This window comes from Delphinapterus leucas, chromosome 6 (genome assembly GCF_059928025.1).
Source record: "Delphinapterus leucas isolate spDelLeu-1000000601 "Yukka" chromosome 6, BTC_Dleu_Yukka2, whole genome shotgun sequence".
Taxonomy (NCBI): domain Eukaryota; kingdom Metazoa; phylum Chordata; class Mammalia; order Artiodactyla; family Monodontidae; genus Delphinapterus; species Delphinapterus leucas.
The window spans coordinates 42,562,288-42,587,210 of record NC_143134.1 but is presented as its reverse complement, the minus strand read 5'-3'; the positions used below and the strand labels follow the sequence as shown (position 1 = coordinate 42,587,210).

Here is a 24,923-nt window from a genome sequence, read left to right as displayed (position 1 = left end):
CCTTTGGCTGATGGCATCCAATTTAGAGAGAACCTTGCTTCCTTAGACCCTGTCCTAAGGCATCCTCTTACTGAGACATCCCATGCTGCAACAAGTAATTAACCCAACCTGTTTACTTTGGCTGGAGGACATCGACATGGTACCACGGCTAAACCACCAAATAATCCTAAAGAAATCAATGAAATATGTTTTTAAAAAATGCTTTTTGAGTTTGTTACAAAGCAAAAGCTATTAAAGGAAACAGTCACCAAGGAATCAGAACTAATGTTTGATCTCTGCTAGGGAACTGGTTTAATGACAGTAAACAAAGGACTCCCCTGAATGGAGGGCTGTGATGGGGAGGGCGGGGAAGGGCTCCAGGAACTGTGCACATTTACATTAATTGTCTTTGAGATTAGCATGCACAATAAATCAACATAACCAGAAAACTTTCTAGATCCTATTTCTACATTCTCATCTTCTGGAACTTCAGGAGCTGTGGCTCCAAGTTCATTATGTTCCTCAGTCTATCCTGAAATCCATCAAGAGAGAAGTTCTCTCTGTGCAAGGCTCACACAACCAAGAATATTAGAATTAGAATATTACTATTTTGCAATCCCTAATGAAACAATGGATCTGGAAAGTGAGCATCATTGGCTGTTAAAACCATTAGGTGAATTGTTATTTAAATTCTTAGTCTGTATCAGGTATGAAAACTATAAAATCCATGCATGGTGACGAAAACTTGCTGTTTCTTAATATTCATCCACATTCCTTAGTTTAGCTGGTACCCAATGCCTGGAATAGAGAATAGTTCCCTGGCCTCCCTGGCAGTAAGTTGTGGTTATGTGACTAAGTTCTAGTCAGTGAAATGAAAGCAAAACTGCACGTGGTAACTGCTAGAGCCTTTCTGTCAACCCTTGCACTCTTCAACTTCATAGCTTCTTCAACCCTGCTGCCTAGATTAGAACGCAGACACCTTGGATGGCGAGTCCAGGCTATGCTCAGTGTAAACAAGAGAAAAGACAGCTGCGTCTTGGACATCAAGGAGCACCATACAGCCCTAAACTGCCTTCCCTGTCTTTTACATGATGGAGAAGTAAATGGGGAAAGCAGGAAGCCCAGAGCTGGCTGAGCCTGGAGGGGGAAGGAGAGGGGAGGAGAGGGAGAGGTGGGGAGGAGGGAGAAGAGGGAAAAGACAGGAAGCAGGGGAAAGGGTACAGCGGTGGGCAGGACAGGGAGAGGAGCAAGAAGGGCGACAGGAGGAGGAGCTGGGCCAGCCCTGAGGTCTAAGCAACTGTTCTGCTTGCGCTTCCTGGAGGCTTGTAAGAGCAGGTTAAATTGGAAACTATTAACTGTGATACTTTCTACAGAAAACTAATTCAAAATTATGGCAATAATAAGGTGCTGAGCTCATTATCTCAGGAATGAAGGCCATAGCTAGGTTGGACTCAGGCAGGGCAGGTTCAGGAGGGCTCTGGCTCCACACAATCGTTTACAGCTTCAGGTATCACAGTTAAGGCAGAACATTGCTCAGAGGAAGAAGAGGGATCTTCTCCCATGGCCCCTTCTTAAAAGTGAAGAAACCTTTTCCCATAAGCCTCCCTGCAGACTTGCCCTCCAGTGTCACTGGCCAGAACTAGATTATATATCTATTATTAGAACAATCACAGGCAGAGAATAGGATCATCATGAATAATACACCATTCATATTAACTCGGGTCTATCTCCAGAACTGGGGACAAGATCACCTTCCCCTTAGTCACATAGGGGAGAGACAGATACAGGACCACTACTTCTGGTGGGGCAAGTTGTGCAGTACAGGACTCCAGGGGGCCCCACTCACACTCCCACTCATTGTCATTTGTAAAGCTATTATGACAAGTTTCCAGCAGGTGGCAGTGAAGTGCTTGGAGAAAGGCCGGCTTTTTCTGATTCACACCAAGTCACAGTGAGGTGATAAGGTAGGTAACAAAAATCAAGATTACATTAGAAGGGAGGTGGGGATGAAGGTGGGAGACGAGTGCTTGCTTGGTAGGTAATGAGAGTCCTGCAACATAAAGTAAATAGTCAAATTCATTGTAAACCTTTTAAAAGTATGTGTGGTAAATTCTATTTTAAGGAAATAATTCATTCCAGATTTAAGAGAAGTTTTAAAAATCTTTATTCAATAAATTCTAATGTAGTTACTCCGAAGGAAAAAAAGAAAACTGGACAGATATTCTAAATTGAAAATCATTATGTTTATCAATAAGAAGTTTTTAAAAATCTGTCAAGATTGATTTCTACAAGAGCAGCAGCATTCATACAGCAAAGACCCTACTTTCTCTATCAAATGATTAAGGTATATAGAAAATTACGACACCTTGAAAAAAGATACCAATTGAATGGATGAAATATTATTACCAAAGATCAATAACATTATAAGGCATGATTAATTTTAAGAAATCTGGGTAGGGAGGGTGGGAGGGAGGGAGACGCAAGAGGGAAGAGATATGGGAACATATGTATATGTATAACTGATTCACTTTGTTATAAAGCAGAAACTAACACACCATTGTAAAGCAATTATACTCCAATAAAGATGTAAAAAAAACATAGAAATCTGAGCTTTAAAGAAAGCTTTAAATTTCCTTTACTATTTCTGTCATGTATCCACAGAAAAGGAAAATATAGTTAGAACTAAACAAGCAAACAAAGGAAAAAGTTCGCAATACAGAGTGATATGTCAGGAAAAATATTTTAAGAGAGCCTGGGTAATCAATTTTCTTGTTGCTGTAACCTCTACCACCTTCTCTAATAACAAAGCAAAATTATACAAATAATTATGTGATATAAAAATGGAAGTTTTTAGGGCTTCCCTGGTGGCACAGTGGTTGAGAGTCCGCCTGCCGATGCAGGGGACATGGGTTCGTGCCCCAGTCCGGGAAGATCTCACATGCCGCGGAGCGGCTGGGCCCGTGAGCCATGGCCACTGAGCCTGCGCATCAGGAGCCTGTGCCCCGCAATGGGAGAGGCCACAACAGTGAGAGGCCCACATACCGCAAAGAAAAAAAAAAAAAAATGCAAGTTTTTTTAGGATCAGTTTACACTGTGGGTCAATAATATATGCAACGTGTGCGATGAAATGGAATTCCTTTCATATCTTCCCTGTGATCACGGGCATAGTCCCATAAGAAATAATCCAGAAGAATGGAATTGATCTCTCCACTAGTTTTTTCATCCTTTTTTTCAGTAAGCTCCAGAAGACAATCCCGGATCAGCTCAACGCACCAAAGTGAACACCCTCTGATTTCCACCTCTTGCCTATTCCCATACGAAAGCACTTCTCCTGAAAGGGAAAAAAGACAGAGCAAGAAGCACTAATAGTCAATGAAATGAAATCTACTCAAAACTTTACTATAGGACAAAACACAGTATTTAAATAGTACTGATTTTAAAATTGTAAATCTCAGATTTATTTTTGGTAATTTAAACCATTTCTAAACTCAGGCATTAATTCAAAATTGCAAGTTAAGTTCCACAAGGACAAGGACCATGTCCGGCTTAGTTGTCTCAATATTCCTAGGACCTAACCTAGCACCTTGCATATACTAGCTCCCCAATAAATAAAAAGTATGGGGTAACCATACTTTTTTTTTTTTTGGCTATGCTGGGTCTTTGTTGCTGTGTGCAGGCTTTCTCCAGTTGCAGCGAGCGGGGGCTACTTTTTGTTGCGGTGCGTGGGCTTCTCGTTGTGGTGGCTTCTCTTTGTTGCGGAGCACAGGCTCTAGGCACGCAGGCTGCAGTAGTTGTGGCACACAGGCTCAGTAGTTGTAGGTCGTGGGCTCTAGAGTGCAGGCTCAGTAGTTGTGGCACACAGGCTTAGTTGCTCCGCGGCATGTGGGATCTTCCCGGACCAGGGCTTGAACTCGTGTCCCCTGCATTGGCAGGCGGATTCTTAACCACTGTACCACCAGGGAAGTCCCTAACCATACATTTTAAAGTATGACAGCAAGATTATTAAATTACTTTTAGAGAGGATTTAAATTTTGGGTTTAATGTCAGGAAAAATAAAAACATTATTGCAAAATGTGGAGGACTCCTAGGGGGCCAAATAAACAGTACCTCCCTTCCCCACTTAACACTGTCTTGGGGACATGCCAGGTACATCAAGGAAAACCTAGGAAATCAAAGTTCTTAGCTTAAGCAAGGAAAACCATCATCATTCTTCGGATTTAGGATCCTTGAGAGCTTGTTTGGAGGTTCTAGCAGGGGAGTGCAGCTACTCGTATACCTTTGACCAAAGAATGGTCCTCCTCTATCAGGGAAGGTCGTCCTCTTCCACCAAGCGTGCAGCTTCAGGAGGGACGCACATGGAGCAGTGAGGGAGGAAGGGGACACCCGCCTAGCCAGCCAGATCAGCCGAATCAACCCTGGCCATCAATGGGGTGACAGATGTCACAGCCAGATTGCCCTTACATCCTGGATTCAGGATCCTTTAGTCAGCTCTGCCTGAATATGGAGCCGCGAGCTCCTATAGGACCTGCAGTATATTCAGCGCCCATCTCCAGGGTATATCTGATCCTGCAGGGTGGGCGCTGGCAGTGCTTTGCCAGGGAGACTAGAGCTGGGCTCATCAACTCAACTGCCTATAAAGATAAGCCAGATAGAGTAAGTGGATGCAGCTGCCAGATGCAAACTGTGGTGAGCTACAGAGCACGTGCTGCCCCGTGTAAAGGTAAACCCAATGTACCTATATTTCTCTACTCTTACAAGAGAAGCCAGAAAGTTGACTTTCATGTGAAATCTCCTATTTGTCAAGTGCTGATAACTAATTAAAAATCACTTAAAACACTGTTCAAGCCAAACAAAACACATCTGCAAGCTATATTTGGCCTCTGGCCACCAATCTGTACCCTTGCACAGAGCTTCACAGTACCTGAGAGGCCCTGTGATCCACTGAGACCTAGGGAGAATACCCTAGCCCCCTTGAGTTCCACTCTGTCACCTAGGATCTTAAATAGTGTCCCCTCCATCCATCTCTCCCTGATCCCTGGGGCAGGTGGAAGAACAGACACTGGCTGTGTCCCTCCATTTCCTTACTTTGCCCCAGGTGCCAGCATACAAATCCATTCTTCAGTTCTCTTGCTAATCAACTCCTTCAAACTTGACTATCAACTTGCCAGATTTGCCAAATCAACCATGACAGTGAATTTGGAGGTAGATACCACACCCAAGTGGAGCCATTAGATAAGACCACTGCCCCAGCTAACAGCTGGACTGCAACCTTGAGCCAGATGCACTCAGTTAAGCAGCACCCAAATTCCTGATCCACAGAAACTGTGAGATAATGTTTGTTACTTTAAGTCATTAAATATGAGCATAATTTGTTACACAGTAACAAATAACTGTAGAGTTGAACTGTGTTTCCCCCCCCTCCCCCCCAAAAAAATACATTCGAGTCCTAACTCCTGGTACCTGTGGATGTGGCCTTACTCGTAAAGGGCCTCTACAGATGTAATCAAGTTAAGATGAGGTCATAACTGTGTTAGGATGGGCCTTCAATGCCATGACTGCTGTCCTCATAAAAAAAAGGAGAGGATACGAAGAGACAGAGGAGACACACAGTGAAGAAAGCCGTGGTTGGAGTGATGCAGCTACAAAGCTAAGGAATGCCAAGGACTGCTGGCAGCCACCAGAAGCTAGGAAGAGGCAAAGAAAGATTCTTCCCAACACCCTTCAGAGGGAGCAAGCATGGCCCTGCAAACACCTTGATTTCAGACTTCTAGCCTCCAGAGACATGAGAGAATATATTTCTGCTGTTTTAAGCCATCAAGTTTGTGATAATTTGTTATGTCAGCCATAAGGAAACTAACAAAGTAACTAATACAGCAACTTACAGTATGGAATAGGACATGGACTTTGAAACAGAAAAAGAATGAAACCATTTGAGAGGACTGACATAGATTAGAGTCAGGGAAGGTAACTTGGCCAACATATTAGGCCTAAAAGTCAGCCTTAGAATCACAATGAAGAATCTAATTTAGCCAAACTGCATTGTCAGTCTTTATAGCTAGCTAAAAAATATGCCTTTGGCGAAGAGATGGGCTAAAGATAAAATGAACAGAAATCTAGGTAGGTAAATGAACAGAAATCTAAGTAGGTCTTCCAAGGGCTGCCCTACCCAGAAGAGAAGAGAAGAAAAGAATTATACGTGTAGCATATCCTCAAGTTTGGAAAAAGTATCACTGGATATCAGTTAAGGAAGTTTCTACCTCATCTAATCAAGCCACCTGGTTCTAGATTTCACTTAAGATAATCTTTAGGGACTTCCCTGGTGGTCCAGTGGTTAAGACTCCATGCTCCCAATTCAGGGGGCCCGGGTTCAGTCCGTGGTCAGGGAACTAGATTCCGCACGCTGCAACTAAGAGCTCGCATGCTGCAACTAAAAGAGCCCACGTGCCGCAACTAAGACCCGGCGCAGCCAAATAAATAAATATTAAAAAAAAAAATTTTTTAATCAGTGTCCTAGACTTATGTGTGCTCCTTTATATTTATAGGTTCTATCAATGTTTCTCCTCTAGTTGCTAGTAAAGTACTTTTTGGGGAAAAAAAAATTCCAACTTTGCTTAAATAAACTAAGAGGCAAGGGAATTTGCTCCCCCTATGACAAACTAGCGAAGGATAGTTTGAAGCTGGATGTAATAAGAGGCAGTAACAGCTGCAGCTGGACATTTGGAAAAGAGCCTCTGGAGGTGAAATGGATGGTAGAAGAAAATTCAGACAACTCTGTACAACTGTGCTGGGTGATCCCTTCTCACCAGAGTTTTTCTCACAGTAGCAGAGACAACTGAGTGCTCTAAAAACTCAGGAGAAGGAGACAGACAAAGCATGGAGAGTTAGGAAAAGCTATGTGGAAGAGGTAACAATTGAACTAAGCCTTTGTGGATGTGTAGGATTTGAACTGAAAAAAAGAAAATCTGGGTGAGGGAAACCAAGCAAGAGAGTGTTTAGAGATAGGAATAAACATTCTATACATTGGCCAAAAAAAAGATCAGCTGAATATGGCTGTATGTAGAAGCCCTGACTGCTAAATGTTGTCCCTTTTAAAGGTGTCCAACAATTAATGACCCCAGACATGAGCATTGTGACATAAAATAGCTTGTTATTTTTCAAATGAGGAAATGGGCAAAACAGATTGCCCAAGGCTGCATAAAAACCTGGTAGAAGCAATCATAGGAATAATGGTACTTTTATATCCTGTGCTATTCTTATTTTGGGTGATTGAAATCTATTTCACAAGAGAAAATTATTCAATCATAAAAACTACTTCTTTTAAAAATAAAGAAAAAAGTAGCTGAAAATACTGTACCTAAAAGAGAAATTAACACGAAAATTGTACAGTATAATTATTTTCCTTATACAATGAAATGTTTAAAAAACAAAAAGCTACTTTTCATACAAACACAATTATCTATACTCACATATTATAATAAGGCTCCCACTTTTGAGAATCAATAATCAAACCCAATAATGGTAAATAAATAAGCCTAGGAAAGTGAGTGACTTGTGCAAGATAAGCCAGTGACAGACCTTGGAGCCTCCTAATGCAAAATCCAGTACATATTACCTATCTCTCAGCCCACCTGTTTTTTTTTGTTTTTTTTTCTCCTGTACGCAGGCCTCTCACTGCTGTGGCCTCTCCCGTTGTGGAGCACAGGCTCTGGACGCACAGGCTCAGCGGCCCTGGCTCACGGGCCCAGCCGCTCCGGGGCATGTGGGATCTTCCTGGACTGGGGCACGAACCTGTGTCCCCTACATCAGCAGGCAGACTCTCAACCATTGCGCCACCAGGGAAGCCCTCAGCCCACCTTTTATTTCACAGTGTAGTGTGCTCTTCAGCTTAGCACTCTTTAAATACAAACCTGAACTGTCTTAGTGTTGCACACCTTCACATGACATAAATTTAGGTTTCATTTTATTATAAGACTCTGAAATGATGATGTCCAAATAGTGTGATTTCCAACAATATCTATATTCCACACTGTAAACAACAAAAAGCAATTTTCTTTGTAATTTAATTGCCCCTGCATTCTTCTTTACATGTGCTTTTAACAGTAATAGTGTTTTGTTTTGTTTTTTAAGGAAAGAAGACCTTTTGTGAAAGAAACTAGACAAAGACCCAACATATAACAAAGAATGGCTTAATTAAGCTGGCAAACCTTTGAGAAGTTTCTCCAGTAGTTCGTCAGAGTATTTCAGGGCTCCCAGGTAAACAAGAACCTGAGGTAATCTATAGTCAGCAAACATGGTGATTCTGGAGATGTCCTTAAAGCAGCCGTCTCCTTTTCCCTCTAATACACTCCACGTATCTGCCACAAGGATTTGGGCCCGTTTGTAAAAAGAAATTCTTTTCCCCTGATGAATGAGGAGAATATAAATGTTACCTGGGTATGTGAAAGCTTTATGTATGCTATTAAAAAAAGGCACACACAGAAAACATTTTTCAAGGGTAGAATAATCTTACTCTTTGGTAAGAAATTATAGGCCTTTTACAGAAAAAAAGAAGGGGTCTAATAAATACTAAGTTATCTCTATCACTCCAAATTTACTTCCTATATTTTTCAAAGCACATAAAATACAATTTATGTAATCATGGCACTATTTAGTGTTCTTTTTCAATGGCATTACTTCATATACATATTTCTGTGTCACTATAATCCACCTGCTTGCTATTGTTAAGGGCTAGATAGCATTTCTTTAGAAAGTTTAAGTTAAAAAATATATGTTTTTCTGATTGCAACATAATTCACATTAATTGTATAAAATATGGAAGAGTATAAAGAAGAAAATAATCATTCCTAAATTCACCTCTGAAGAGAATTACAACATCCATTTTTTAATGTTTCCTTTCAGATAAAATGATTAACTTATTTCAGAGATAAAGACAAAACTGATCAGCAGCTATAATTTATCAAGTCTACCCTTTTTGGAAATGGTCCAAGTTAATATGTAAGTCCATATAACAAAATTAGTTACCAATTATATTTATACATGGAAGAAACAAATTTAACCAGGCATTATAAGATAATGGGTCATAATTTAACTCAAAAATTCTCTATAGGGACTTCCCTGGTGGTCCAGTGGTTAGCACTCCATGCTCCCAATGCAGGGGGCCTGGGTTCAATCCCTGGTCAGGGAACTAGATCCCACATGCCGCAACTAAAGATCCCATGTGCCGCAACTAAGACCCCGGTGCAGCCAAATAAATAAATAAATTTTTTAAAACTCTCTATAAAACTACAAATGCTCATTAGCTTTCACTATGGAAAAACAGATAATTACAGTCTACTCCTAGTCCTAACACCAATGCTAATAACCTCAAATCATCTTTTATAACTGCTAGTCTGCTAAATGTGAATAATCAGTATCACTGGCTCCCAAAATATATTCTGACCACCTTGGAGAATGTTTAAATAAGTAAATGACATAAAGAAGTAAATAAAAAATGAAATTAAATTCTTCAAGGAAAGACTCCATATAAAAATTCTTTAAGATGATAATACACATTCCTTTATTTACTAAAAAAACCTCCAATGCTACACTGTCCTAATGAGAAATAACCTAATATTCCTTAACCTTAAGGTATACCTCTTACAATCAATCCAGATTTACTTTTACTAAATAAACTAAATTTCATTTCTTTTTTTTTTAAACTAAATTTTCTAAGGCCACCACTAAAAAAGCAGGTATCTTGTTTTCTAGGGCAAACACATACACTCATTTTTTGACATAGTGTAAAGACTGTAAATTACAATGAGTGCTGGGGGAACAAATCACCACTAAGAAATATCCCTATATCGTTTGCTAATAATCTATATTCTCAAACCTATCAAAATATGACAACCTGGCAGCTGTTCCTCTATATACACTGGACTTATATATGGTAACTAGGTTTCTAATTCAAGTCTACTTTATTAAACAGCAAGGCATAAAACTTAATTGGCAAAATAAAACTGTTTCAAACAAAATTATTACATCATAATATTTACTATGATAGAAGCTATTGTCTCCTATTTTTAACAAGATTCATAGAGCAAACTGGAAAAATCTAGGAACCAGACTTATATAACAAAATCAGTGCTGGCATCTAACAAAACACAAATTGTCACATCATGAGCACTGTTTCCATGGTAGCCAACTAGTATCACAAGGATTAGATTATAATACCCTAAAATGAAAACAAAAACAAAAACAAATTCAAGCAAGGAATCTAAAAATAAACTCAAATCACCTATAAAACATTTTCTTAACAAGCTGATATGGTTTTTAGTAATGAAATAATTTTAGTAATAAAATTCTACATCTGTAAAATATTAACTGGTATCACTGAAAATACCAGTAAATCCCCAAATAACAATTACCCTATATTTCCATAATATTGCTTTGTGAATAAAATATTTTCAAAATAGTACCTTTATAAAGTAATTACCAGTGTAAAACTCTATAACCATGAGTTGATTTTCTGCAACAAACTTATTATGAACAAATTAGAAAGGTCAAAAATTACAAATGCTTAAGAGTAACATAAAATGTTATCAATTAAAATATCAGAAAAGCTCATGCTTTTCATGTATATTTATCAGTACATCAGCATAAAGGAAGCCAATCTATTAATTAGGACTTTTATATAGCTACTGAATAGTCTAAATCAGAGTCACTTGAAGAGCTTAAAAAAAATAGTTCTTTTACACATAGATCAGAATCTTTGAGGACGGGGCTTTGGAAATGTATCTGAATTCTGAAGCTTCCTAACTGATTCTGGGGCACAGCCAGGTTGGGAAATCACTGATCTAAAACTGTCTCATTTAGACAAATTTTCTAATTTCATTAATTTGTTCATAATATCTAAAAGTGAATGATAAATCGCAGTAACTAAATAAACATTAAAAACAATTGTAACTATTTTTATGTAACTTGCTGAAGATTAAAAAATACAGCAACCAATACCATGACCATATTACGAAGGAGCAGGGAAAAGGGCATTCCAATACGCTGTGGCTGATCATCTTTCTGGAGAAGAGTTACCATTTTTATGTATCACAAGCCTGAAAATCCTGGCCATGCTCTGACTCAGTAATCCCATTACTAGGAATCCATCCTAAGAAAATATTATGGGTGTGAACTGTTGTCAGTATTGCTTATTATTATATAAAACGGAAAACAATAAGATACAAAATTTAATTTAAAAACTAAAACTGTGTATCACAATTATTCTGGTAAAATAGTTCAGGCAAATAATTATGGTAATGTACATCCATATGGTGGAATACTGTGAAGTCATTAAAAATAGTAGTATGGAAAAAAAAGTGTGCTGTGAAAGAATTTTTATTGACATAGATGCTCATAATATGTTAAATTTTAAAAGTTTGTATAGCATAACTCTCCCCCACTCATATGTATACACATTCACACACACAGAGAAAAAGACCAAATTGTGAATGGCGGTTACCTCTTGGCAGAATAAAGACTGCTCCTCTGTACCTTCCAAATTCTGTATTAATTTGTTTTACTTTTGCAATTAGAAAATTTTAAAATATGGATTAAAAGACATTTGATTTTAGCACCTTCTGAATTCAGAAGCAGCGCCCAAACTTAATTAGAATTCCTTTAGACTTGGAATTAATTGAGCAAAGTGCTCTAACTATTTATATATCTTTTAAATGAATATGCAAAAGTAACTGTAAATTAACTAATCAAAGGGTTAAGTGAGCACCCACTACATGCTCAGTGTTATGTTAGGAATCATACGGCTTTCAGAAATATAGTGCTTTTGTGTAACAATAATGATAATCTTATGAAAAAATACATGAAAAAATATAATACTCCTTTAGGAAAGTGTTAAAAGGTTTAGGTTTGATTTTTGTTACATTTTGGGGATATTTCTGTAAGAATGTATTTTAGAAATAAATACTGATGGGAAATGGTTCAGGTACTAATTTTCATTTAAAATGTATCAGCCTTAAAATTAATCTATATCCTGGTACAGTTTTTAACTGAACTTTTCAGCATACATAACAAATCAAAAGAAAGCACTATGCTGTAAATAAAAGAGAAATTCAACAAATGCTTACTAAATCAACACCATAATCTACCAAAAAAATCACTCCTTTCTTTCACAAAGACAAAAATTCAGGACAACTTGAAAGTAAATAAACTACATGGTGTCCTGAATTCATTCCATCCTGAAGTCATGTTAGATTTAATCTCAGCCCTTCTTGTACAACAACCATGTCAGTTCTGGAATACACAGAGTCTTAGCCACATTAATGGCAGTTTGATTTATTTTATACACTTTAATATATTTATAAATGGTCGGAATGATGGACCAAGGGACTTGATCCAAATTTCCTGAAAAACAAGGTTGAAATGACATACTTTGAAGACAAAGATAAATCTCAAAGTACCCTCTGCATTAGTAAAATTGTTCCTCAGAAGAGAATAAAGTTCAACAGTGGCCTAGGGCCTCTTTTCTAAGAACTGCCTCTATCCGGCCCATTCAGTCCTCGCCCAGGAGTTTTAGAACCCAGAGGGAGTTTCATGGACCTTTTCTACTTCATGGAGAAAGCTGGTCTGCAGTAAAGGAAAAATGGAGTCAAGAGAAACAAAGAAGAGAGACTGAATCCTGATGGCATTGAGTCCCTGATCCTGGATGTTTATCCCCAGTACCTATCCCCAAATTCTTTTTGCTTAAGTTTTTTCTTGTTTTGTGTCTGTCAGTTGCAATTAAAAGAATCTTAACATACATAATCAGGCATCTCTCACTTTACAGCAGAATTGAAAAGCTAGCTATTTCTTGACTAAATGACCTAAGATACACTAGTTAACCTTTCTTTTTTTCAGACTTTGGTTCTTGGTCTGCAAACAGGACTGTAATGTTCCTTGTCCCTAGGCCCCACAGAGTTGTTCTGTGGATCAAATGAGAGCGTCTGTGCAAACACCTTGTAAATCATAAAGAACGATTTGAACAATATTACTGGTAATTTTAGTTGCAGAATTGTGATTACAAAAGGGTAGCTTCAAAATTTTAAGTTGACACAAGTATTCATTAACTTAGTCAATAGATTTACATTATATGATCCCCCTGAAGTTGCTTTCAATTCTACGTCACAGTTAAAATAAACAGTGATAACAAATTCTAAACGAATTATACAAAAGCAAAATCCAGGTGTACACTGGGAGAGTACACAAAATGTTCACCCTTTTAAAAGAATGCCTATTTAAACTTTTTTGTACCATAAAGCAAATAATACTGTTAAAGTACCCTGTGTATGAAAAAGAAAACACACAGTATATATACATTAGAACTCTGCAAGAAATATTTTTTATTAGAGAGAATTTAGTATACATCCTGATTTTCATCCAATGAAGTAAATTTTTTGAAGTACTAAAAGGACCTCACTATCCCTAAGTGACAACATCATGTTGAAGGTCTAGTGTTAATTCAGGTTTGAAAGATTTTTAAAGGACAGAATAAAGAGAATACACTGATTAGAAAACATTAAGAAAAGTAATATCTTTGAAACACTACTTAATAATTTTGTTATTGTTCCTTTGTTCCACATGGAAAAAAATTCCAAAATTTAAATTTTTATTCTCAAAAGGAATTCTGGAAGTAAAAGAGTTAACTATGAGAAGATAATTAAAGAACTCTAAAATGGCCAACAGGGGCTTCCCTAGTGGCACAGTGATTAAGAATCCGCCTGCCAATGCAGGGGACACGGGTTTGAGCCCTGGTCCGGGAAGATCCCACATGCCGCGGAGCAACTAAGCCCGTGCGCCACAACTACTGAGCCTGCGCTATAGAGCCCGTGAGCCACAGCTACTGAGCCCGTGTGCCACAACTACTGAAGCCCACGCGCCTAGAGCCCGTGCTCCGCAACAAGAGAAGCCACTGCAATGAGAAGCCTGCGCACTGCAACGAAGACCCAATGCTGCCAAAAAATAAATAAGTATATTTTAAAAAATAAAAATAAAAAAAATTAAATGGCCAACAGAAGCAACTCACCTCAAACTGAGTCACATCTCTATAAGAAGGAAAGCTTTCAACTACTAGGTGCAATAACTTCTGAGCACTTTTATCACTTTTTCGGACACAATTAAGAAAAGAGCCTTCAAATTTCTCAAGCAGAATTTTCCCGGTTTCATTGAGAATCCGATGCCTCTCTTCTATCAAAGGCATGGGGACGTCTGTGTCAGAACGAAGTATATGCCGAACCTCATCCAGGGTAACTGTGGCATAGTACGAAGCACTAGTTATTGGTATCCCTTGGGGAGAAAAGAAAAGGCATTGGAACAACGTCATACATTTATATTCATTAGGCCCTTGCTATTGCAACACAATTAAAATGAAACCACATAATTGTTAAAGGAATGCATAATTGTTATAGGAATGCAGTAAAAGCGGATGAGTAATTAAAAATCAGAAGCAGATACCTCATTCTCTATTTGCTTGTCTGTATTTATTCATCCACTTCTAACAATTGTAATATTACATCAGATGGATTTTGACTGTGTAAAATGTGTTATAATTTCTGCCCTTTGTTCCTCAGATGCCATCAAAGTGGCATTCTTTAGAAAACTGACTTTGACTTAGCTGTGACAATGATAAATATTAGAATCATTTCCCACTGAATAAAGATTTCATGCCAGCCTCTTCTCATACTTTTAAGCAGAGGTACCGGCAGTGAAGAACTTCAATTTCGCCTTATCAACACATTATTCCATCTCCCAACCCGCTCTGTGGGACCCTCCCACTAAACTGAAACCTCAAAGCTGCTGGGTCTGACCGGGAGAAGGGGCACCAACCTTCGTCCAGGGCTCTGTTGACCGCGGCGCACAGGGACCAGTACCCACTGTACGTTTTCCCCCCGTACCCCACCAGACATCTGTGCTCGTCACTCTCCGACCAGAAGGAGAAGTTGAGCGTGTCTGTCACGAACACCCAGTTAACGGCGGCCTCGTCGGCCGCCTTGGGGTTCAGCTCATGAAGGGCCTTCCAGGCCCCCACGCGCAGCTCGGGCCCCGCGGCCTTGGCCAGCAGAAGCTCGGCCACCCTCCGCACGCCTCCGCCGTCAATGAACACATCTCGACTGTTCTCCGCAATGAATTCTGCGGACTCCCTGGGAGTCAGAAGCCCGTCCATCCGCCCCTCTCCCGTGTAAAGGGAACCGACGCTTTCGCCCGCAGGCCGGCCAAACTCTCTTCCCTCTCTAGCTGGGGCAAGGGCCAGGGTCCCCTACGACTCCTCCTCCCTTTCCACCGCGGGATCGCTGCCCTAAAAGGCTCCCGCCCTCTCAGAGAGGCTAGCAAAACCGACCGGGCCCGGCCCCGACAGCCGAAGCCGTACCAGACTGGGGAACTGTGCATACCGCTGCGCTGCGCAGCGCGCCAGCCCGAGGCCAAAGGCACTTCCGGGAGGGTGGCCCCGCCCACTCGCGCCGGGGCGCACTCCCGGGACCCGCTTCCGCTTCTGAAGGTCTGGAAAGCGCCTCGAAGCGTCCGGGGCGCCTTTGCTGGGAGTTGCCCACTCCGAGACGTGGGGCTTGGCCGTTTTGCCCGTGCTCCCCCCTCCCTCGGGCAGGTGGGCCTGCGTCCGCCGCCGTGGCCCGAGTCGTGATGATTCCAACCGGTGTACTGCGTTGCCCTCACTCGGCTCCCGCCCTCCTCTCTCCACGGAGGGCAAAGTCTAGGCAAGATATCCGTGGCGACGCCCTGCATCCGGCTTCCTGGAACGCGAGGAGCTTTCTGGCCGCGGGTCTCGGTATGGGGGGCCAAGCCACCCCTAGACTACGACACGGGTTGGCGGTCCCGCCACCCCCACCCCCATGTCCCAGGCAGGCCACTGCTTCATTTTGCTGAATCCTGGCCCATTTGGAGGTTTAGGATTAGTTGGAATGTTTGGAGAAATGGATGAGGAAATAAGTGTATTAAATCGTTAAATTAATACTATGTGCCTGGATTTGTGCTTAGATACCGAATCCCATGTAGTCTGCGGCCGTGTCAAAAGCAGCAATCGTAATCCCTATTTGTGCAAGAGAAGCTGAGTGATTCAGTGCTTACTTCCTGGTCATGGCAGTGGTCTGGGCTGAGATTCCATCTCCAAGTCAAAGGCACTTTCCACGAACCAAGCTCACCAGTGCCAACCATCCTGGTCAAGTAAGGGACTATGTCAGTGGCTCTAATCAACTGAAGAGGCATTATTATAAAATATAAGTATCACCTTACAGCCCCAAACTTAAAAAAGCAAAACAAAACAAACGCACACAAACCTTCTAGTAGTATAAGGAGAGAGGTTTAGGAGTCAGTTTAGTGATGATCCAAGTTTGCCTCGTGATGAAATTTTGGTATAGAGGCATGTATTTTTTTCTCCTTCAGAGACTTAAATCTCCATGGATCATATAAAACGTTCACATCTTTGAAAATCACCCATTAAAAATAATCATCAGTAGTCATCTCTAGTTATTGAATTGGGGGAGTATTTGGAACTTTAAGTCTGACAACTGTGCCTTTAGAGAAGCAGAACACCTTCATCCCTGCAGTTTCTTCATTTGGATAAGAAAAAGGAATTTTAAGAGCTTCACTACGATTTACTCTTCCAGAAAAAGTAACTAGTACAGTAATACGGTTGTTGAATAAATGTCAACCTGTTGACTACCCTAGCAGTTGTAAGTCTTGGGAGTCAAAGAAGTTGATTAGTAGGGAGTTCCCTGGCGGTCCAGTGGTTAGGACTTGGTGCTTTCACTGCCACGGCTCCAGGTTCAATCCCTGGTCCGGAACTAACATACCGCAAGCCATGTGGCCAAAAGAAAAAAAAGTTGATTGATTAACAAGAAAATTTAGCAATCTATGAAAGAATCCAAGAGGTTAAATAATTTAGGCCATTTTCTTATACTGAGGCTTGTTGACAAAAAAAAAAAAAGTCAAAATTCTATGTTCAGGCTATTGAGTGAGACATAAGAGTAGTATAAACAAAAGTAAAACATGCTTCCTTCTCTCAAGGAACTTGTTAAGATAAAGCATAAACTTTTCGTGTATAAGAGTTGGTTTTTTTTAAAGTATGTTTGCAAGATGCTAGGAATAGAAAAAGTGAATTCTTTACCTACTCAACATCCTTTCCCTCTTTCTTCCTTCCCAGCAGAATTCTTTTTTTTTTTAACATCTTTATTGGAGTATAATTGCTTTACAATGGTGTGTTAGTTTCTACTTTATAACGAAGTGAATCAGCTATACATATATATATGTCCCCATATCTCCTCCCTCTTGTGTCTCCCTCCCACCCTCCCTATCCTACCCCTCTAGGTGGTCACAAAGCACAGAGCTGATCTCCCTGTCCAGCAGAATTCTGACGTTGTTCAGGAATCTCTCTCTTACCCATAGTTGGTGTAGCACAGCATCCTCAGCTCCAGAGGTGGTCAGGACTGGTCTAAGGGTAATATTACCCTCTTGCCAGGGATTGGATTAGGATCATGCATGTTCCCCAGTTCACCTCAATGAGTTGCAAGGATAGGTTTGCAGGATGCTTCCAGAAAAGCTATTCCAGGAGAACTTCCAGAAGTGATTCATGCTCCTTCTGGACATGGTTGTTCTTGGATATGAGGCTTGAAATTGCTACAGTCTTTTTTTTTTTTTTTTTTCGGTACGCGGGCCTCTCACTGCTGTGGCCTCGCCCGTTGTGGAGCACAGGCTCCGGATGCGCAGGCTCAGCGGCCATGGCTCACGGCCCAGCCGCTCCACGGCATGTGGGATCTTCCCGGACCGGGGCACGAACCCGTGTCCCCTGCATCGGCAGGCGGACTCTCAACCACTGCGCCACCAGGGAAGCCCACGTCAACTCTTAAGTTTGTCTTACTTTTGGATTCCAGTTATCTGAGTTAATAAACTTCCTTATAGTTAAGGCAGTTTTGAGTTGGGTTTTCTATTATTTGCTATGAAAGCTTCCTATCTTAGGTAGCAAATACAGACATGCTATCTGACATCTTATGATCTAGTGGGGAAGGCAGACAATCAAATGTCTGGGTAGAATTATGCTTCAAGCAACAGAAAACCAGATTCTAGTGACTAAACAAAAAGGGGATTGTTATTCTCATATAATAAGAAGTCCAGAGGTAGGCACTCCAGGGCTGGTGCAACACTTTGAGAATGCCAGCAAGGAGCCAGGCTCCTCGCTTCCTGTCTCACTATCACTAGTATGTGGCTTTATGGTTGTAAGATGGCTCTACCCTTACAAGGCATTGTGTCCACAAAAAGAAGTAAAGGGGGCAAAGGGCCAAGGAAACATGCCAACTGAATATGTTTCTTTTGAAAACCTTTGCCAGAAGCTCTACCACATAGGCATAGGCTTTTGAAGAGATCAAGGGAGGGAGGCATGGTCAATGATGTTGTGTCCCTATCATTTTCCACCCCCCAAACAGTAATCAAGTTAGATTATTCCAGTTATCAAGAGAGCCATCATTCTGAATAGCTAAATTAAATGTCAAGCATTGGCAACAATCATTGCTACATCTGCTATTTTCTGTCATGATCTGCTATGGCAGATACTTAAAAAAGTGGGTTAAAATGTATTCTTGGGCAAAATTTGCAAAAGTTGGCTAGAGCAATGGATGAACAATAGACATTGCTAGAGAGCAGTAGTTTCTGATACACGCAGAAGGAGGAAATTAAAGAAGTAAAATGGATTTTGTGAAGGTAGGATATCTGTTATTTTCATTTCTCCTGACTCTCCCGAAGTGACCAATATACTAAAGCCCCAAGAAGGCTTAACAGAAAAGAGATATGGTTCACTACTATGTAATTTTTCTGTTCATTTTCTCCTTGATTTATCCATGTATAGCATTTAAAATTGATCACTTCCTTAAATTCACTCTTGGCTTCTAGGGCATTATATTATATTATCCTAGTTTTCTTAGTACCATTGAAGGCTCCTTCTCTTCCTCCTCTCTTCTTATTGTATGTAGAACGTCCCATCTACAGGCTTTGCTTAGGGACAGAATGGACTTTTTTTAGTGAAAACTCTGACTCTTAAATACTTCAACTTCTATTTAAAAATATGCAGCTATAATGGAATAAATATATCATTTCCATTATATATCATTAACATTCTCACTACAGTTCAAAACCAATTAGAATTTTTTTGAACCATAGTTTGCTTTTAACTAGTGAAATATTAATATTAACATTTCCTACTTTGGAGGAAGAACTAAGTATTATTGAAAAAACAGTACAGAGCTTCCAGATTGGTGAGATTCGGGGAGAGTAACATGCTGGGAGAGCATGGAAGCTCCATGCCCCTTCCCACATACCTTGCCCTATGTGTCTCTTTCATCTGGCTGTTCCTGAGTTTTATCCTCTTACAGTAAACTGATAATCTATTTATTTTCCTTGCTGTCTAAAAAACACAACAAAGTTCTGGAACAAGCCAGACAGTCGTTGAGAGGTTTGCTGAGTTCCAGGGATGTTCCTTTAGCAGATTACAAACAAGACTTAAATGTCATTGAAGAAATGATTTCAATGATATTAGAGATCATCAGTTCCTGCCTGCCAAATTCTCTTCACCACCCTCCAAACTTGGTGTATGCACTGCTTTGAACATGAGATCTCTTTGAACAATTTTGAACTCACCCTTCATTTCAGGATGTAACACAAAATATTGATCTGGTAATCACCTTCTTTAGCTCAAGGATGCTACAAGCTGGAGCTGAGCTGTCAGTGGAATGGGTTCTGGAAATCATCAAGCAAGGGGTTGTTGCACTGCCCAAAGACAAGCTAAAGAAATTTCCATAACTGATATTTAAATATGTGGAAGCAGGGCAGGGGAAGGGGGAATTGGATGAAGGCAGTCAAAAGATACAAACTTCCAGTTATAAGAGAAATAAGTACTAGGGATGTAATGTACCACATGATAAATATAATTAACACTGCTGGATGTTATATATGCAAGTTGTTAAGAGAGTAAATCCTAACAGTTCTCATCACAAGAGAAATAAATTTTTTTCCTATTTCTTTAATCTTGTACCTATATGAGATTATGGATGTTCACTGAATTTATTATGATAATCACTTCATAATAAAATTGATGTATGTAAATCAAATCATTATGCTGGGGACTTCCCTGGTGGTGCAGTGGTTAAGAATCCACCTGTCAATGCAGGGGACATGGGTTCCATCCCTGGTCCAGGAAGATCCCACATGCTGTGGAGCAACTAAGCCTGTGCACCACAACTACTGAGCCTGCGTGCCACAACTACTGAAGCCCGTGCACCTAGAGCCCATGCTCCACAACAAGAGAAGCCACCACAATGAGAAGTCTGTGCACTGCAACGAAGAGCCCCCGCTTGCCACAACTAGAGAAAACCTGCGCACAGCAATGAAGACCAAAAAACAAACAAAAAAAAGTAGCCAAAAAAAAATCATTATGCTGTACATCTTAAACTTATACAGTGCTGTATGTCAATTATATCTCAATAAAACTGGAAGAAAACAACACACGAACCAAAAAAACGCAAAAGGGAGAGGTTCTGGGGAACAGAAGTAGACAGATTGCCTGGTGTACCTTCTAGTAAAGAGGATCACATGATCATGTTTGCAATGCACACTTTGATTTGCAGAATTGGTGCCAGTTGGCAGCAGATCACTTGGTAGTGAAAAAAAAAGGTGTGGGTGGAGTGGGGATTCACAGTAACATATGCAAAAAACCTACTTTTAAAAAGTGCAAAAATAAACAGATACAAAGGAATATTTATCATGACAGAACCTGAGGCAGGGATTAAGTGCTGATGTTTTATCTATGAGGTGCAATCTGAGGGCATTGACAGTGAGGGAGAGGAAAGGAGGAAGTTCGGTTGGCAAGTAACACAGGGGGACATAGTATGTGTGCTGGCTACTGCTTCACGATGAGCCTGGAAGAGACACAGCTAATCACTGTGTAGAAGCATTGGCACAGCCTGCACTACCCTGGACAAACTATGTGAAGAAACTGTGCCTCAGAGCAGTCTGTGGAGGAAGAAGAGAAAGGAAATCCTCCTCTCTCTCTCTGTCTCTCTCTTTTTCTAGCTGTTTTAGGATTTTAATGTTCTTCACCTATTCAACATAAAATACTGACAATATATAAACAATAAGGGAAAAGACTCTTCAGCAAAGACCTTCCAGAACTCACAGTTTCCCTCTGGTCAAACACTATAAAAGAACATTCAAGTGAACAAAGGATAAGGGAGTTTAACAGAGAATTTTAGTTCAACGGCATAACCAAAAAAGAGCCAATCAACCAACCTTCTCTTCTACTCTTTGAAAGGAAAGCAAAAGTGAACCTGAGAACTTCTAAATCTTTTTTGTAAAGCAGCTTTAAAAGGGAGGGAGGGTGGAAGTGGGGAGCGCAACTGTGGCTAATGTAATACTATAATGCAGGAAGTGAAGGATTCTAACAAATTCTAAAAGTCTCTATGTGTATTACTGAGAACCACATTATTGGAAATATAAGCACATAGTGATATAAACTATTTGGTACTAAAAACAGACCTTGCTATATAAACATGTAGTACGTCACTTTTGTCTCTTTATGAAAATAACAGTATAAAGAAAGATCTCCAGTTTGCCCTTTAGTCTGGAACTTCTGAACACTCAGCACACGGTCAGTGCAGACCTGAATTAACAGCTGCAGAAGCCAGGAGACCCCACTGCTGTCACTTTGTAAAGGATCAAGAATCGAGTTTCTAGAGAACACCATCCACCCTCCTCACTGTGTGTTTGTGTGCCTCTAGAAACAACTTCAGTTTGCATAATTAAGTCCACAATCAAGTGTGAATACTGAGATCTAGCTAGAAAAAGTAGCAGCAAAGGCAACATAAGCTAGTTTTTGTTAGAAAAGCAAGAGGAAGATTTTTTAAATGTTTCCAGTTCAAGTCAGAATTAAGATGTCTAAGTCCCACCAGCTGTGGATGTTTTGCTATTGTTCCTTGAAAAAAAGAAGAGTCTATAATAAATATGTCCATTCGAGAAAAATGCCATGTTTGTTAAGCTTTTCGTAGCCATTCCCAAGTTACTTTAAATTTTGTCCGATGTTCAAGGACAGAGTACGTATTGGTTAGGATGTGTTCATAGATGTGTCTCCAAATAATTTTTCATGAAGGCTGCCAGCTTCTGAACATCTTCTCTCCTGTTGGCATTATACAGAGAAGCCATGATGCCTGCCACAGACCCACGCCCTTTCAAGGAGATTATATTGAATTCAAAAGCTTTATTGAGAAATCTTTTAGTCTAAAGCATCATCTCCTTTGGCATTGCCAATGCAGAATGCAATATTCATCTTGCTTCAGAATGGAATATTTGCCTTGCTTCTATTCTGGGCTTCACTGGATATACATAGGATCCTTGAGAATTATCAATAACATCATAAATCATTTGAGATTTGACAGAGCTAAGCTTCATGGTTGCTTCACCACTGTTAGTCTTCTTTTTTTTTTTGCAGAACTTCCCCGACCAGGGATCAAACCCTCGCCCCCTGCAGTGGAAGCATGGAGTTTTAACCACTGGACCACCAGGGAAGTCCTTCACCACTGTTATTCTTAATATACTCCAAGACCAAGCCAATGCCATAGAAGCCGAAACAGGGAGCTGTGTTGAATAGAGTTGTTTCTGGCTTGCACTTTGTATTCCAGGATGGAGGGGCACTTTCTGAGGGTGAATCCTAGCAGGATATCTTGAAAGATCACCACTGTGACCCCTGAAGAGCCAGCATTCTGCTGGGCACCATCAAAAATCACACCAAACTTGTAAACACCAAACTGGTTTATATGGGAAATTTGAGGACGTGTCAAAAACCAGCAGTGCTCCCCTGACATCAGGGATAAAGTAAAATTCTACTCTGGACCTGGTCTCATTTGTGCAGTAATACATAGAGGAAGTGACCTGATTGAAGTTCCAGGGGCTTGGATCCAGAATTTTCCTATAACTTCTAAGTTTAGAATGGATGACACAGTTCCCAAACTTCTAGGCTTCTGGGGGTTTTCACGTCAATCAGGTTTAAGGGGACAGCACTGAACTGGCCCAACCAACCCTCCTCTTTGCACAAAAATCATTATCTGGAACGGTTAACAATTTCCACATGAGATTCTTTTTTTTTTTTTTTTCCACGTGAGATTCTATGTGCCGTTAATAATCTCAGCTAAAGCTGATGGCCCGTGGCTCATTTCAAGAACACTAATGCCGACTCCTTTGTGGTCTAGTAGTTCTTTTTGTATGTCTAACAACACAGAGCTAGGCAGCTTGGTGGCCTGAGCTAAAACTGACTGCCTACCTCCAAGTGTTCGCAGTGCATCCCGAGCGGCATGGGTGGAGCTGGCTGGAGAGGATCCATCACAGGACAGTGTACATCTCTCTCCTGTCTCTTATTTCCCCATAGTCAGAGTTTTCCCCACGGGGAGTTAACTCCTCCATCATCCCAGATTGCATCACCCAGCCCCTTTGGTGGCTGTTAGAGAAGTCAGAATCCTTGCCTGTGATGTGTGGCATTTTATTGCAGTCTGAAAGTGGAAGAAAAAGCCAGAAACTCGGGGCACATTGCTAGTTGCTCTGGATGTTCAGTGGCAGCCTTGAGATAGGGCCTGGCACTCTCCTATAAAATGACTGATTTATGCCCCAGATGGTATAGCTGTGAAGGCCCAACTGACACTGGTTGCAGCAGTGGCAGCTGAGGTGGAGCAGGAAGCTCTCACCCATAGTTTGTGGCTCTCCTCCCTGAAATTAGCCATGCTGCCTGTACAAGAAAAGCCTCTTCTTGCAACAACATGGATGGACTTGGAGGGTATTATGCTTAGTGAAATAAGCTGGACAGAGAAAGACAAATACTGTATGATATCACTCATGTGGAATCTAAAAAATACAACAAACTAGTGAATATAACAAAACAGAAGCAGACTTACCAGATATAGAGAACAAACTAGTGGTTACCAGTGGGAAGAGGGAAGCGGGGAGGGGCAAGACTGGGGTAGGGGATTAAGAGGTACAAAGTACTATGTGTAAGATAAATAAGCTACAAGGATATATAGTACACACAGGGAATGTAGCAAGTATTTTATAATAACTATAAATGAAGTATAACCTTTAAAAATTGTGACTATGTTGTACACCTGCAACTTATATAATATTGTACATCAACTATACCTCAATATAAATAAGTAAGTAGAAAAGCCTCTTCATTTAATGGGCTGCATATAATAGCAACTAGCTAGCTAATTAAGGAAAACAAATTTTTAAAGAAGTTATGAAAAAGCTCTCAGGATGGAAGGGAAGGCTGGGGAATGAAATGTGTAAACAGAAATCAGGCAGTTCTAGAGTACTGAGAGCAGAAACTACCCAAAGTTCTCTTCTACTGGTGCTGCTGAAAAAACTATGATAATTTTAACTTGCTTCCGTTATTTTGTTCAAGGTTCAAAGTCCCAGGACAAAGTGTCTGGTTGGGCATGGCTAGGTCAAATGCCCACTCTTTTGGGTGATAAGGAGTCTCTAATGACCAAGATTTCTATCTCATCAAGTCTACATACAACCGGGAGAGAAAAATTCTAAAAGGAAAACTGGGTTCTATTAGAAAGGAAAAACTAATGCTGTGTTGTTTAACAAAATTCACCCCTATTGCTGTTCGGCACCCAAACAATTTTATTCCCATATGTATACCTTCAAAAATACTCCTGCCTAACAGAATGCAGCTATGCCTCATAAAGTAAAAGGATTCGCACTCCTTCCTCAGAAGGAGATAATTCAATGTATCATTATTTACTGCATCAACTCTGTCAAGGGTGTCTAGGTGAAATCAATTTCTGCTCTAGCTCCAGCTCAGCTGTCTTAGATCAAGTGCCTAGAAGCAGCGCCCAGCCCAGGGATTCTTGTGCAAATGATTTGCTGGGGAAATG

The 24,923-nt window shown here is 40.4% G+C and overlaps 1 protein-coding gene and 1 pseudogene across 3 annotated transcripts; both read right to left on the bottom strand.

Moving 5' to 3' along the window:
- Positions 1–2,126: 2,126 nt before the first annotated feature.
- Positions 2,127–15,503, bottom strand: QNG1 (Q-nucleotide N-glycosylase 1). 3 transcript variants are annotated; one of them, XM_089913073.1, is made up of 4 exons: positions 15,393–15,503; positions 14,030–14,289; positions 8,184–8,379; positions 2,127–3,310 (listed from the first exon to the last, which is right to left on the bottom strand). In XM_089913073.1, the coding sequence occupies exons 2-4, from the start codon at positions 14,201–14,203 to the stop codon at positions 3,078–3,080; spliced, it is 603 nt and encodes a 200-aa protein (XP_089769199.1). In that variant the 5' UTR covers positions 14,204–14,289; positions 15,393–15,503; the 3' UTR covers positions 2,127–3,077. The 3 variants fall into 3 exon arrangements, with proteins under 3 accessions (XP_089769199.1, XP_022414638.1, XP_022414637.1); XM_022558930.3 differs by having other exon boundaries at positions 15,371–15,444; XM_022558929.3 differs by lacking the exon at positions 15,393–15,503 and adding an exon at positions 14,830–15,354.
- A 2,160-nt stretch (positions 15,504–17,663) lies between these two features.
- Positions 17,664–23,402, bottom strand: LOC149748922 (phosphoserine aminotransferase pseudogene; annotated as a pseudogene).
- Positions 23,403–24,923: the final 1,521 nt, after the last annotated feature.